Source organism: Neopsephotus bourkii, unplaced genomic scaffold (assembly GCF_033783945.1).
Source record: "Neopsephotus bourkii isolate Nb327-2 ecotype Australia unplaced genomic scaffold, CSIRO-AGI_Nbou_v1 NB_668, whole genome shotgun sequence".
Classification (NCBI taxonomy): Eukaryota; Metazoa; Chordata; class Aves; order Psittaciformes; family Psittacidae; genus Neopsephotus; species Neopsephotus bourkii.
Window position 1 is genome coordinate 2,850,782 of NW_026901167.1, and position 15,103 is coordinate 2,865,884.

A 15,103-nucleotide genomic window follows, 5' to 3' on the forward strand; every position below is an offset into this window, starting at 1 on the left:
GGTGCTGGCGGGGACCGAACGTTCCTCTCGGCAAAGGCCGCTACGGCGGGACGGGAAGGCCGCGGAGAGGCGGGCGCCGAGGCCCTGCGCTGCCTGACAACACCAGCGCTGGCGGCCCCGCTCCGCGCCCTGGGCAGAGCCTGCGGCTGCCCCACCCTCCAGCCCCGCCCCGCCCTCCTGCAGCGGCGCCCCCTGGCGGGCCCGCCGGGCACCGTGGCGCGGCAGAGGGCGCGTGCGCGCGGTGCAGCAGGGGCGGGCGCCGGGGTGCGGCCGGGTCGAGGGTCCCGCCGCTGCCCCGGGAGCTGAGGCCGGTGGCGGCGCGGGAGGTGAGCGCGGTGCGGGCGTGGCGGTGCCAGTGCGCGCGGATGAGTGGCGTCCCCGGGCTTCCCGCGTGCGGCGGCTTGGCGGGCCCTGGCGGGCCGTGAGGTGAACCAAGCTGAATGGAGGTGCGGTGGCTGCGGCCCGGCGGCGGAGCGGGCCCCTGCGGGCCGCGGGCACCCCGCGGGTGTTGCTCTTCAGCGTTGCTGCCGGGCGGAGGCCGGCACAGGCGTCACGCTGAAGGGTGTGGGGGGGGAAGATCCTCGGCGTCCGGCCGCCGCCACTCTCGCTGTCAGCGGGGCGGTGGCCCGCGGCAGGCGCCGGCCTCTCCCCGCCTGGGAGCTGCCGCGGTTTCCTTCTCCGGAGAAGAGGTTCACGCGATGGCCCGCAGGTAGCGCGGCCGGCTCCGGAGGAGGGAAGCGAGGCAACCACCCCGTAGCTGCGGGGCGAGTTGCGTTCTTCGTTCCCGGAGGGTGCGGAGATGCTGTGCGGGTCCTGGTTTCTGCAGGCGGGCTTTGCGGAGGTGAATGTAATCATCAGGGGGCCTGGAGATGCTGGAGGCGTAGGGGAAGACGAATGCGTCGGAGCGGTTTTTCTGGTCCCAGGTGCAGGGAGCGGGACTGGCTCCGTGAACAGGTCCTGCACTTCCTTCTCCTGTTCGAAGGCTGAGCTGTTCTAAAGTCAGGCTGATGCTAATCTGTATCAGGAATGCAGTGACGAATTTAAGGTGACCTCTGCTCCCAGCAGATTTAATAAAAAGTTGGCATATGGCGGTGAGTTACTATTTTCTGAAGGTCTCTTGTTTCAGTGCTAAGGGTGGATTTTCCTTTATAGGGATACATAAGAGTAGTCATATTTGATCAGCTCTCTAAAAACTACCAAGTTGTTGTCTCAGGAAGAGTAGAGCAAGGTGGTGACTTAAAATATTTTGAGTGCTGAGGGGTTTCCACAGGGGTTTCAGGTATTGTCTTAAGCTTGCTTTCATAAGTTTAATGGTGTTCTTCTTGAGTTTTACAACATCTCAGGATTTGTGTAATCCCGTACTGAAGAATTCCTAGCTTAACCGCAAACCCTGAGAAGCAATGCTACCTTTGATTTGTTCTGCACCTCCCTCTTTCTGATTTAATGTCCCTTCAGTGCTTGGTTTTGGGGTTTTTTGTTTAAGACCCAGTGAATAGTCAGTGTCCATTTACATTTTATAAGCAGTTGTGATTCTAATTGTATTTACTCTGAGTTGTAAAAAGAACCCAAAAACCCATCAAAAACATTAAATGCTTTTGGTTTTTGTGTCGCTATGATTGCAACATGTGTCTTGTGCTGGGGTGCAGTGATCCTTATGCCACCATCATCAGCCATGTGCTCTTTCTCCCAAGCTTAGTTTTTGATTATAAAAGGTTATGGGTCTCCTCATTGTCAGATGTAAAATGCATAAATTGAAGGCTCTGTTTGGCGAGTTTTCCAGTGTTAACTACACACAAGTTTTTCTGTAGGGAACCTTGAGATATTTGGTATTTTAGATTACCACTTCCGTTAAAAAAAAAAAGCCCAACAAAAAAAATGATGTTCAACGAGGCCAAGAGCAAGGTCCTCCCTCTGGGTTGGGGCAATCTCCAGCACAAACACAGGCTGGGGGAGACTGGATGGAACAGCCCTGAGAAGAAGGACTTGAGGTGTTGGGTGAGGAGAAGCTCCCCATGACACGGCTTCAGTGAGCACTTGAGCCCAGAACCCGCTTGTGTACTGGGCTGCACCCCCAGAGCATGAGCAGCAGCTCAGGGAGGGGATCCTGCCCCTCTGCTGTGCTCTGGGGGGACCCCCTGCAGTCGTGATCCAGCTCTGGGACAGCAGCACCAGAGGTGCATGGAGCTTCTGGAGCTAGTCCAGAGGAGGCCACGGAGATGCTGCAAGGGCTGGAGCAGCTCTGTTCTGGAGCCAGGCGGAGAGAGCTGGGCTGAGGCAGCCTGGAGAAGAGAAGGCTCCTGAAGGGGAGACCTTAGAGCAGCTCCAGTGCCTAAAGGGGCTCCAGGAAAGCTGGAGAGGGGCTTGGGACAAGGGCCTGTAGGGACAGGGCAAGGGGAATGGCTTGAACCAGCCAGAGGGGAGACTGAGATTTTCCTGGTATATACATTGTCCTTCAAATACAACAGTGGCTTTGTCATAACTTTTATTAAGAAACGGGGGGGGGGCCCCCCCCCCGGAATCTGGGATGCTTTAGCTGGATTTGTCATTCATCTCGCAATGCGCTTAATGTGCCTTTTTACAGAACCTCATGTCTGAGGTAATTGTCTTGTCTTTTTTTATCCAGCAATAATGGATAAGGCATTGCCACAGTCTATAAAAGGTAGGACAAACATGTTATTTGCTCTTCATGAACTGACTATGATACCCAGACCTCTGCATGTCTTGCATGAATCCATTCTTCTGTATGTGGTTTCAGTGGGAAAATCAAGTTTAATACTATGCAGCTTTTGATTATGGCAGGATACCTGCTATATTCTTACACTGATGATTTAAATATCTACTGAAGTCCTGGTTTTTAGCTCCTGTATGATTGTGCAGCGACACCTTGATGTAGTGTTATTTTACCAGCTTGTTTCTAATGCTCTTTGCAAATACTATTCAGTAAACAATCTTGGGATCATAGAATTTAAGGTCACCGGTATTTGGTTACTAATATCATTGCTCTCCTATAAAATTTGGAGTATGAATATCTGTAGTAAGAGTGTGGATGCAGTGAGGTTTGTCTGGTTGAGGTGCCCAAATACCTCTTGCAGACCATTTAGTTTTCACTGTGGTTCCCCAGAGAATACTGCTTACATGGTAAAGCTTATGTTCAGTTCATCCCTGGAAAAAAAATCTGTAAATTGGTAAACCAATTTCAGCCTAATTTGACAAGGAAAGAGATTTAAAAAGCACTATATAAGAGGTTTTGGATGGTTTCTCTTATTTCTTTGAAAAAACTTTTTGTGCCAAAAGGGGCAAGGCCTTTCTAGCATTCACACTGAGGAAACAACCAGAGAGAGCTCTGCTCTTGTTAGGCACCAGCAGTATGTGCATGGATGCTGAACCTGCAGGCAGAGCTCTGCAGAAAGCAAGTTTGCTTGATTCAGGTGTTCACATGGAGTCTTGGGCTCCATGGTTCTTGTGCTACTGAAACCTGGCTTTGCTTGCTGATTCCCCTCTCTCTGCTGCCACTCAGGCTGTTGCTGTCTGTTTTGTTTCTCTTGCAGGTTTCTCTGGCAGGACAGAAAACAGTGTGGAAAACTGTGAAGGGCACTGAGAAGTCCAAGTAGGTCATTCACTGCTGAAGGGTAATAGGAATGAAGTCTCCTGTTTAACTTTTTTACTCTTTCTTGGCATGCGTTCTAGAAGTCTGGCACTAAAACAATGGTGAATAAGCTGAGCTGTTGTGGAATAGTAACACAGTCTTAATTAAATTGCAGAGAGCCCTTTCTCTTTCCTGTCAGGTCTGGTGGCTAAGCTGCACACATGAAAATTCTTCATTCCTTTGCATGACTGAGGATGGTAGCATATACTTAGAGCTGCTTTATCCACCCAATGCATTGTTGAATGTTTCTGCCTGACTTCACCTATTGGGGAGATAGAGTGAATCATCTCTGATCCAGTTTTTGTTCCTGGAAGATGAGCAATTAAGTCATTCAGATTTCTAAACTTCTGCTTCTACTTGCTTTGGATAAAACAGTGTCAGTCTTCTGAGCCTGCAGAACAGGGATGGATTGATAAAAGGTTGTGGTTGAACAGAATAACACAGCTCAGTTTAGGTGATTTCAGCTGAACTCCTACTGCATTTTCTGCTCTTTTTTTTGGCCAAAATAAGGCCTACCCAAACTGGAAACAGATATGGAAGACTTGACAAACTGTGAAAATGAGCAGTATTAAAGCTAACGAGCAATATTAAAGCTAAAACCTGCCTAACAGAGAGGCATGTTCTGTTAATGTAGCAACAGCAGAGGCGTATCATGTTAAGAAGTAGTTCCTCTGCCAAGAATTTTTTGACGTGCAGGTATTATAAAACCCATAAAGCTAGAAAACCCCAGAAGAGTGCAGGTTCATGTTTCCTCTCTATTTTCTCTCTGTTTTCTCCCTTCTCTGAGTAGAGGTACTAAAGGGAAGATATGGAAGCTTTTTCTCTCCCACAAAAAAAATTTGATGCAACATGAACTTATTCTGTGATTTCACTTATGATAGCTTTGTGGGAACAGGGAGTGGAATCCAAACAGTTGATTTCCCTAGCAGATGTCCAGCTGGGTTACAGGAGAGCAAGCTGTCCGTATTAATGCTACCAGTAGGATAGGTAATTAGGTCAGAATGGGAGCAGCTCTCCAGATGATGTCTTGACATGTCGACTGAAGTCTTGTACATTCCAAAGGAAGTGCCAGGTGTGCAGGCAGCTGCAGACTTTGCAGCATCTTCTGAGAAGGAAACTGACCCAGTCAGGAATGCCAGTTTTCTAATTCAAAGGCAGTGGTGGACAAAATAGAAGTAACTCTCATCTACATATTTTTGCATGACACATCTTTGTGGGTTGTTTGGTTTTGGGTGGATTTTTATTTTATTTTATTTTACTTTGCTTTATTTTATTTTATTTTATTTTATTTTATTTTATTTTATTTTATTTTATTTTATTTTATTTTATTTTATTTTATTTTATTTTATATTTCTATGCAAATGATTCCCATTCTGATGTAACTGCTGGAACTCTTCATGTTCTGATGATCTTCCACTTCAGTTGTAATGAAAGTTCTTTGGCAGGACTAAGCAACCTGAATTACCTCTTGCTACTCTTGACTCACTCCATTCTCTTGCTGAACAACTTTTAAACTAAAACTGTCTTTGAAGCTTGTGCCCAGCTTTTCTGTTTCTAAATTCTAAACCTTGGTTTTGATGGTTGACATGTTAATCTGTATTTTTCTCTTTTTCTCTTACCTCTTCTTTAGAAAGAGGTTTTCTCTCTAAAGTTTTTCCACAGAATTCTTTTGAAGCTCACCAAAAAAGCCTCAAACAAATCCTAAACTATTTTTCTACTCTCAGTAATGTTTGTTGGTAATTTTGTTTTGGGAGCATGTTTTTTCCCCCCCCCAGCATACATTTGTATTCGAATAGCATGCAGTGCCAAGTTCAGAGGTGCTGGAGAAATAAAAAGAATTTTCCATGCAAATTTTAACCCCAGCTACTTGATATCTTATGAGAGTTTTATTGCTAGGGAAATTGTTCACAACAAAAGAATAGAGACTTCACGCATTTTGAGCAAAGTGATACGTGAATTTACTAGAACAGGTCTGATGGAGGTAATATTGTTTGCTTGGTTGTGGCTTAAATGAAAAAAAGCTTTGTCTTCAACATGTAAATCTTTAACCACAAGACACCAGCTCACAACATGAAGTTTCTGAGGTGTAGGAACTTCTTTCTACTCTTTTCCGGTTATAATTTACCTTTTTTTTTTTTGTTGTTTTAATTTGGTTCTGTTTAAGACAACCTAATTTAAAGGAACCCTGCACAGAGAAACGTACTTAAAAGCCTACAAGCTCTTTAATCGTATTGGTAGAATCATAGAATAGTTAGGGTTGGAAAGGACCTTAAGATCATCTAGTTCCAACCGTCCTACCATGGGCAGGGACACCTCACACTAAACCATGCTACCCAAGCCTCTGTCCAACCTGGCCTTGAACACCACCAGGGATGGAGCATTCACAGCTTCCTTGGACAACCCATTCCAGTGCTTCACCAACCTTACAGTAAAGAATTTCTTCCTGATATCCAATCTAAACTTCCCCTGTTTAAGTTTAAACCTGTTACCCCTTGTCCTGTCACTACAGTGCCTAATGAAGAGTCCTTCCCCAGCATGCCTATAGCCCCACTTCAGATACTGGAAGGCTGCTGTGAGGTCTCCATGCAGCCTTCTCCAGGCACAAGAGTCCCAGCTTTCTCAGCCTGTCTTCATATAGGAGGTGCTCCAGTCCCCTGATCATCCTCATGGCCCTCCTCTGGACTTGTTCCAACAGTTCCATGTCCTTTTTATGTTGAGGACACCAGAACTGTACACAGCACTCCAAGTGAGGTCTCCTGAGAGCAGAGTAGAGGGGCAGGATCACCTCCTTCATCCTGCTGATCACTCTCCTTTTGATGCAGCCCAGGATAGGGTTGCTTTCTGGGCTGTGAGCGCACACTGAAGCCGGCCCATGTTCATTTTCTCATCAACCAACACCCCCAAGTCCTTCTCCTCAGGGCTGCTCTGAATCTTCTCTGCCCAGCCTGTAGCTGTGCCTGGGATTGCTCTGACCGAGGTGTAGGACCTTGCACTTGTCATGGTTAAACTTCATGAGGTTGGCATCAGCCCTCCGTACAAGCATGTTGAGGTCCCTCTGGATGGCATTCCTTCCCTCCAGCATATCAACTGAATCACACAGCTTGGTGTCATCAGCAAACTTGCTGAGGGTGCTCTCAATCCCACTGTCCACGTCAGCGACAAAGATGTTGAACAAGACCGGTCCCAACACCAATCCCTGAGGGACACCACTCCTTACTGGTCTCCAGCTGGACATTGAGCCATTGACCACAACTCTTTGCGTGCAGCCATCCAGCCAGTTCTTTATCCACCGTGTGGTCCACCTATCAAATTGATTTGTGTAGTTCATACTTAGCTTGATGCTTTGGCATGTTTGCATGGAGTTACATGTTACTGCAAATGTTGCTCTTCTAAAATCCAAGCCTTGGTGAGGTAAATGAATATACTAATGCTGTGAAAGAGCATTTGTGTTTCAGGCTTTTTTGTTACCCTAGTACTGTTCTCTGAATTGAAAGCTCTAATGACCTCTCAAATAAAGGCCTAAGAAAATACGCTTTGGATAGCACTTTGATTATAAATGTTAAATCGGGTTGAGTCCAGCTGCTTTAGCTTCTGATGGTATGGGATAATGTGGCTTTTCAGTTTACATATATATGAAACTGCCTCGTCTTAGAGTATTGGTGGTCATGTCAGTGCCTGGTATGTGCAGGTAGGAGGGCAATTCTGGGATACCTTTTCTTTCTGTGAAAATCTCTGGACAGAAATGCCTAGAGCTATAAGCCCTTGGGGGAGCCCATGGTGTGTGTGAGATCTGCTTCCAAGTCTTTGCAATTTGTTTGTTTCAGAAACTAGGAACTGACTGCATAAAGGGTTTTGTATATCTTGCTCTCCACGAGACTTTTGTTGCTATAGTTGAGTTTTTATTGAATTTATCCAGCTGGCTTAGCTCTGCCACCTCTGTGATGTCACTTGGTATGAACTGATCAAAAGAGTGGTTTGCTGCACAGGTAGTTCATTTGGGAAGAAACTTTTGCTCTGGAATTCTTGGTCATTTTTTTCAGCACAGCATCTTCTAGTAAGTACTATAGTTGTTTGAAGTAAATGCAGGAATAGACTTTAAAACCTGCTCTTCATGATGTGGTATGGTGGTATTTTGGCAGCAACAGCAGCGTATGATGTTCCTCCCCCATGATTTATTCCACCATATGCTGCCACTGGCTTGGCTGTGGCAGCACTGTTGGTTGTGGTACTACCTGGTGAACTGGATGAAACAGGTTACCACTTTTCTTCAGTGTGTGATGACAGCTGAGGAGGTGGCATGCCACATGGGTGGGAAGGGGAAACAGGGTTTGGAAACTTCTGAAGAGAGCCTTGCTGCTGGTGAGTGTGCCAGTGTCTCAGAGTAGGTACTGATCTGTCCTACAGGGAGAGCAGCAGTAGAGACAAGGTTTGGGAGTTATGATTGCATCTTTAGGCAGAACAGTGTTATGTTATTAAAATACATGCTGTCTTTGTCACTGTTTGCTCATAGCACTTAGAACCTTTGTGTTCAGAAATACCCTGTGTTGTATGTTGCTGGTAACAGTGTTCAATTTCTATTTATAATGTAATGCTAAAAATGTTTAATTTATGTTGTTTTAACTAATTTTGTATTAAAAGGGACTTCAACTTTGGGGTTTGCAAAATGCAAGAAATATTTCTAAGCCTCTACTCTGAAAGAACTTACCTTTTTTTCTATTTTTTTTCCTAGCCTTATTAAATGAAAATCTTGGTGCAAGTGTTCTGGAATAATAGATGCAGTCCTGCTGTCAGCTTTTGCTGGTCAGTTCTGTTCTTCATTTACAGATTACTTTTACAATATGCGCTTGCATATACATCTCTCTCTTCATGTGACTGGAGCCTTGAAACAGGATGACTGTGTTTTTTTTTGATGTATGATGAAAATCACCTGTATGCTTTTCTGCCAAAGCTCAAAAGTACGTGCCAGATTTCATTTCAGGTGATTCATGTTGTTTTAGAAATGTTGTTCCTGCCATTGTCAAAAAGGATAAACTGCTTCTGTAACTTCTTCCTGCTTGTTTTCCTTCAAATCTTTCCCATCCTGTGTCCTGCTGGATCTTTCTGGAACAAGGTTTCTGCACTGCTTCCCACCACTGGCTGGTTTTCAATAGTGCGTGTGTACATATATTGACACTTCCTTAAGCATTGTATGTTGTAATGACCACAGTTGATACCTCTCGAGTTGCCTGTTGCAGCTTTGTGCTAAAGCTTAAGTCTATTTTCACTTAGTATAGACGAACCATGTATGCTTTCAGTAGGCAGTATGTGGATACAGATATAGACTTCATCAAAAAGGACAGAGCTGAGACTTAAATGGTACTGAGTTATTGATTTGTTTGGATGGCCTTGAGGAAGTTGGAGGGAGGGGGTTCCATGACTTCTATATGTGAAGTACTTCACTATTGCTCATTTTAATATGTTCCCTTTGCTGTTTTGAAGGTGTTGGAGCTGTGATCTTTCTAGAATAGGCAATCTAGTTCCTCCCACTATTTGTTTCTTCTGTTTGAAGCAGTGTATTTGCTGCTGCTTGCAAGTTGAGGATTACTGATAGTACCTCAAAGGCATTTGTGTGAAAAGGCACATGCAAGTTCAGGCTAGCAGTGGAAGCTCCAGACTATAACAAATGTACAACAAATGACTCCTTGTAGTTGTTCCATGCTATATTCAAAATTCCTGATGTTCATGTGATGAAAGTTTAGAATGAATTTAGTTTTAGGCTGTATCCTTTGATTATCAAGCCTACATATCATGTATTGGGAAAAGGATAGGAAAGCCTTTAAATATCACATACCTCCTGTAACAGTTTCACAGTCTGCCTCGGAAGACTGGTTGCTGATCCTTCACAGCATGTATTTTTCTAATACTCAGTATATTATCTGTATTGTAATTCAAGCCTATTATGTTGTGCTTGTTCTGCTACTGATTAGTAAGAATAATCTGTTCTTGGCTCCTTCAGAAAAAATACTTATGTATTCTAATCTGGGTACTATGGCTAGTTATATTTCAAAGCATAACATTTTCTTGTAAATGCTACTTTCTGAACCTTTTATCTGGTATCCTGTAAATAATGCAGTTTCTTGAAGTATGATTGCTACAGTGAATTATTATACTAAACTGTAGCAGTGCAGCCAGTTTGGTTTATTATAAAATTTTTGAATGTTTCTTTGCTTTGTAGACTGTGTAGCAAGAGGTGTGAATCTTGGAGGGGGTGTGTGTATGGAGGTATGTGTGAACCTATAAATGACAGAGTATCTTGTTTACTAGGTCTGAGGTCATGATCCCTTTCCACTTGCAGGTACCTCTAAGGACTTGTCCCTTTGGCTGTGGGGAAACTGCCTGGCAGTTAAGGCAAGACTGTGGGAATTTGGCTAATTTGTATTTACGTGATTGGAGTGCAGCCAGTTGTCACTGAGCTCTCAACTCCTTGCATCTCCGTGTCACTATTGCCTTTCTAGCCTGTGAGCGCTTCACAATGGCTTCTGAGACACTGAGTATGTCTAGCTGTGATAAAAAATTGTTAGCTTATGTTTAAAATTACTGTAATTGTGCTTTTTCTAACTGTTTTCTTTCTTTGTTCAGGACTCTGTTTCTGGGTAAAGAATGCAGACTATAAAGTGTGTAGTTGTTGGAGATGGCGCTGTGGGAAAAACTTGTCTTCTCATCAGCTATACCACCAATGCCTTCCCAGAAGAGTACATCCCTACTGTGTTTGACAACTACAGTGCTCAAATGACTGTTGATGGCCGGACTGTTAGCCTGAATCTCTGGGACACTGCAGGCCAGGAGGAATATGACCGCCTGCGCACTCTCTCATATCCTCAAACCAATGTATTCGTCATCTGTTTCTCCATTGGTAGCCCCTCTTCCTATGCAAATGTGAGGCACAAATGGCATCCTGAAGTTTCTCACCACTGTCCAAATGTTCCCGTTCTTTTAGTGGGCACGAAGAGAGACTTAAGAAATGACCTGGAAACAGTCAAAAAGTTGAAAGAGCAAAGCTTGGCTCCAACTACCCCGCAGCAGGGAACTTCACTGGCTAAACAAATTGGAGCAGTCAAATATTTGGAGTGCTCAGCATTGAATCAGGAGGGTGTTCGTGAGGTGTTTGCTGAAGCTGTGCGTGCAGTTCTGTATCCTGTGACAAAGAAGAACACAAGAAAATGTGTCTTATTGTAGTTACCTGGAGTGATGGAGGTTCAAAGTTGAATACTGACTAGAATCTTGGAGGGCTCTTTAATGAGTTAAATTGAAGATTCGCATGTTGCACTAACAGCTCTAAGCAGAAATGCTTTATGCAGCGAATATTCTTGCAGTCTTATTGCTTCAGGGAAACTGAAACAGAGTTTTTTTTTTTTGTTTTTTTTTTTTTATCTACCTGAGAGGTCAAATATCTACTTTATTTCTAAAGTTCCAGTCTCCAGCTTCTCCAGGGATCACTTGGCTTTTGTCCTTATTCTGTGAGGAAAATAAAAGAAGGTACTTCTTTGAAGCCAGACTTCTTTACTAGATAGACATCAGTTAACTAGATTTGTTGAAAAGCACAGATTATGATAGCTTTGCTCTAAGTACAGCTGCTGCTTTTCCCATCCCTTATTTTACTCATCTATTTTACAAACAGAAGTCTGACTATGCAGTTCTTTTGCTTTGTCAATTTAAGTCTTCAAAACAATTTGTTTACATGCAAAAATGCCTGAAATATTTCTGAGATTCACCTTAGAGTGAACTGTGATCATTTATATGAAGAGTTAGCATACGGTGTGTTTAATGTAATGAGTAAGACTCAAGGAACACCTGCAGTGATTTTATTAATAGAAGTAGGAGCTGATAATGTACAGAATTTAGGATAATGATGAATCACTGAAATGAGCAATTTTCAAACTTTTGGAGAGGTGAAAGAGTAGTTTAGATGCAAGTCTTTCATAATAATCTAAACTGAGTTTTGATTTCACTCTCCAAAGAGATTTTGCACCTTGAGAATAAAGTTCAGTTACCTTCTCAGACTGCCTGAGGTAGTTGCAATGACACTTCTCAAAACGAGATTTTCAGTGTGATACCTTTCATGAATCCCAGAGACTTGATAGCAGCCCATTTGCCATTTGCTCTTGAGGACTTAATTTCTTTACTTCTTACTGTTCTTGGGCCACCACCTGAGATTTTTATGGCATATTGCTTTGTCGCTTTTCTGGGAGAACACTGACAGAAAATTTGGAGGTTCTGTTTACAGGAACCAGGAATGCTTGTTTCTTCCTGGCAACTCATTCATGGTTTCAGTTAAATTTATAATGGTTAGTCAGTCACTGAATAGATTTTACTTGGGCAGTTTTTTTCTTTCTAGTAGGTGATCACTTAATATAAACTGTTTTAACTGAAGTTCTATTTACATCCTTTTTAACTTTGTTTAGCATCTCTAGTGAGTGGCAGCTGGCTTTTACTTTCAGGGTGCACTGTTCTTGATGTGTCATTCCAGGACCAGCTGAGGAGTGAGTGCATGAAACCTTCCTTAGACTTAACCTTACAGTTTGGTGGTATGAAAGCAGCATGCTTCAAAGCTACTTTGTGTGAAACCAGTGGTGCTGGACTGAGCTTTGTTGTCTGAGGTTGACAGTGCTGTCTTTGTCTGGGTGCAGCCTCAATGGGTAATTCAGGACTTGCTTTCTTGTGATTCCCACACATGCAAAAGTGCACTGGTGTATATCCTGGACAGAAAAAAGCCTCATTTTAGCATGAGACCAGAGAGTACATCAAGAATGGTTTAGGGATATAGTGTTAATTTGACCTTGCTTTATCTGATACATACAAAAATACCAGGTGGATAGAAACATTCATATTTGTGCCCTAATTCCCTTTCAGGAGGATGTGCCCTTCTTCAGCTGGTGTAACTGATGCTCAATTTTTTGTGTTTCTGAGATCGCTTGTATTGGTATTGCTTTAGTAAACTGCAACTCATAATTTATAAACTGCAGTTAATCCAAATACCAGTGTATGTGTCTAGTGATCCAATGCAGAGGTCCAAATGTTGCCTTATTGTGAGCAACACCAAAACACCTGTTATGTATGTTTGCAGAAGCCTAGGGACTCTGTGTATTTTTCTTCACCAAGTGCCATTGCAGTCATGGAAATGCTGTTCCAGATGTGGCTCCCATTGCAGTGCCCTGCAGGCTTGTGAGGCTGTAGTATTTTAGTTAGGTAACCTCTACTCACCATGTTCTGCCTTTACTTTAGTAGTAGGCCTTTACTGTGGGATTGACTTGGAGGTAGTAATTAACTGTGCCTTATAATTCAAGATTATTTTCTGTAGGTAAATTTCAGTAACTGCATAAAAAGGCTTTATCTTGTTTACAATATATTTATGTAAGCCAGTGCACATGGGCATTTTTAATGCTAGTCAGGCCTAAATCAGTTCTCTAGTTACCCCAGTGCAAGCCCCTTTGCTTCATTCAGAGATGTACTTCAAAGTGTTTGTGACATATTTGAACTGCTTTTTAATAGACTTAATTTCAACAACAGGCACCTCTTCCCCCCCCCCCTTTGCCACATATATTTGCAAATTTGTACTGAAAATACTACTGTTTTAAAAAGTTTTAACTTTTTTATGTACTGAAATCTTTTAGTTCTGCATATTTTGTGGTTATTCTGAACTGGATGACAGTAACTCTGTGGAGAAGAAATCTTGTGAGCAAGTATTACTGCACACCCCTCCTGTTCCTGTAGACTCACAGAGCAGCCAACCTGGTGTTAACTGGAAGAGAGTGTAGTGAGATAAAATTCATCTACTTAATCGAATTATTTGAATTGATTACATTATCCTAGAACACTTTATCCCCACCTAGATTCCTTACTAAATGGATCACACAGTAGTACGGAGGCGAATAACATGATAGTGATGAAAATGAGCAGAAGGTGAACTTTGAACACTGTCAGAAACTTTAGGGGATTTGGTGTACCTCATTAACAGTTGCTTAGGTGTCATGTGTTTCTGTTGCTTTCTCCCAGAAGCAGAAGCCCTGCTTGGCTGATAGCTCAGCTGGTTTTCTCCAGCCTCTGCTCTTCATGAGGAAGAGCTTCAGGAGCACACAGATACAATAAGCTTTTCCATTCAATGGCCATTCTAAGTTTGTGATCTTCCTTTCCCTCCCTGCCTACAATTCTTGATGCATTTTATTGTAAGTAGTCCAGTGCTTCAGTCTACAGTCTATTCTGTACCTTCCACATGTTCTTTCGGTTTTTCTCCAGTGGACAGGAAGCAAATACAGAGTTCACACAATGCCACAGCTGGATTTTATCAAATTTTTGGTTTTGTTTTAATCAAGAACAGTTTGGGAGATCAGAAAACACGAGTTAAGCTATGTGGGTTTTCTCTACTGTTCAAGATTCCTCAGTTTGTTACGGATAGGAATGCAGTGTGTATGTCTTCATTCACAGAAGAGGCTCTCTGTGAAGAGGTTGATTTTGTCAGGGCATGAATGATTTCTGAAATAAGTGGTTTTTTGAAATATAGCTGAAGCCACGCACAAGGAACTGAGCAGTACAGGAATTGTGTGACCAAAGGATGATGCGGGGTGTGCTTAGATGTGCAAATGCTTTCTCCAGTTTACGGCGGAGCTATTTCTATGGAACCTAAGGGGGAAGGGCCTCCCCGTGCTGTCTCCCAGTGCCGAACCTTGCTCCTGGTGCTACCTGGGCATACCGTGAGGAGCCAACGGACTGAGAAGCGCCCATCGGCGTCGGGAGCTCAGGGCTCCAAGTGTGGTACTGATACATACACTGGCGACTTGATTTGATACTATAAACTTGTATTACAGCTAACAGTTTTAAAGGATTTTTTTTGTTGTTGTTTTTGGTTTAAATTATGCAGAATTATGTTGCAATAAACATTTTCTCCTCTTTCTGTCTCTCGTATTAACTCCCCCGGCTGTTTGTAACGCACCCGTTCTAAACGTAGCTCTCTCCTGTGGAAAGCCAGGCCCCGTTTCTGAGATGCAGTAATCTGTTTCCCGATAAACGCTGGAGCTTTCGCGCTTCCTTGAGGCGGGGTGGGCCGCGCGGGGGCGCCGTTCTCAGGGCCCGCAGGTCGCTGCCGGGTCCCGCTTCCGGTTCCGGGTCGGCAGCGTAGCGATGTCGGACTCGGAGAGCGAGGAGGAGGTGGAATGCGGCCGTGCCGAGCCCTTCTCCCTAGCCGGGTTCCTCTTCGGCAACATCAATGAGGCGGGGCAGCTGGAGGGGGAGAGCGTCCTCGACAAGGTAGGGCTGTGTCGCTCCGGCGAGGCGCCGCTGCGGCGCGGCGCGGGCTGAAGGACGGGAAAGGAGCCGAGTGTCCAGTGGCGCGGGTCTGCGGCGGGCCGGGAAAGGGGAGTCGGTTGGCCGGGCTCTGGCGCAGGCTGCAGGGCGGGATCGAGCCTGACAAGGGGCCCGGCCTTC

At 44.2% G+C, this 15,103-nt stretch overlaps 2 protein-coding genes across 20 annotated transcripts in view; both read left to right on the forward strand.

Annotated features, from left to right (window-relative positions):
* Positions 1–205: 205 nt before the first annotated feature.
* Positions 206–13,195, forward strand: LOC133212199 (rho-related GTP-binding protein RhoG-like). Of its 11 annotated transcripts, none has more exons than XM_061353319.1 (4): positions 218–326; positions 3,549–3,708; positions 8,376–8,446; positions 10,265–13,195. In XM_061353319.1, exon 4 carries the CDS (start codon positions 10,286–10,288, stop codon positions 10,859–10,861), a length of 576 nt encoding a protein of 191 aa, XP_061209303.1. In that variant the 5' UTR covers positions 218–326; positions 3,549–3,708; positions 8,376–8,446; positions 10,265–10,285; the 3' UTR covers positions 10,862–13,195. The 11 variants fall into 11 exon arrangements, with proteins under 11 accessions (XP_061209306.1, XP_061209303.1, XP_061209300.1 ...); XM_061353323.1 differs by lacking the exon at positions 8,376–8,446 and adding an exon at positions 9,981–10,176 and having other exon boundaries at positions 231–326; positions 3,549–3,607; XM_061353316.1 differs by lacking the exon at positions 8,376–8,446.
* A 1,570-nt stretch (positions 13,196–14,765) lies between these two features.
* The window catches only part of TAF1 (TATA-box binding protein associated factor 1), a 38,446-nt gene continuing 38,108 nt past the window's right edge, over positions 14,766–15,103 (forward strand). For 4 of the 9 annotated variants that reach the window (XM_061353331.1, XM_061353327.1, XM_061353328.1 and 1 more), the window contains exon 1: positions 14,769–14,926. In XM_061353331.1, coding sequence (XP_061209315.1) covers positions 14,801–14,926 — 126 coding nt within the window. In that variant the 5' untranslated portion in view covers positions 14,769–14,800. Of the gene's footprint in view, positions 14,927–15,103 lie in introns of all 9 variants that reach the window. The other 5 variants (XM_061353332.1, XM_061353329.1, XM_061353333.1 and 2 more) reach the window with 2 other exon arrangements.

Bases quoted from the DNA above. Each gene is read 5' to 3' on its own strand.
- LOC133212199 (XM_061353322.1), top strand. From the start codon at position 10,286: ATGCAGACTATAAAGTGTGTAGTTGTTGGAGATGGCGCTGTGGGAAAA.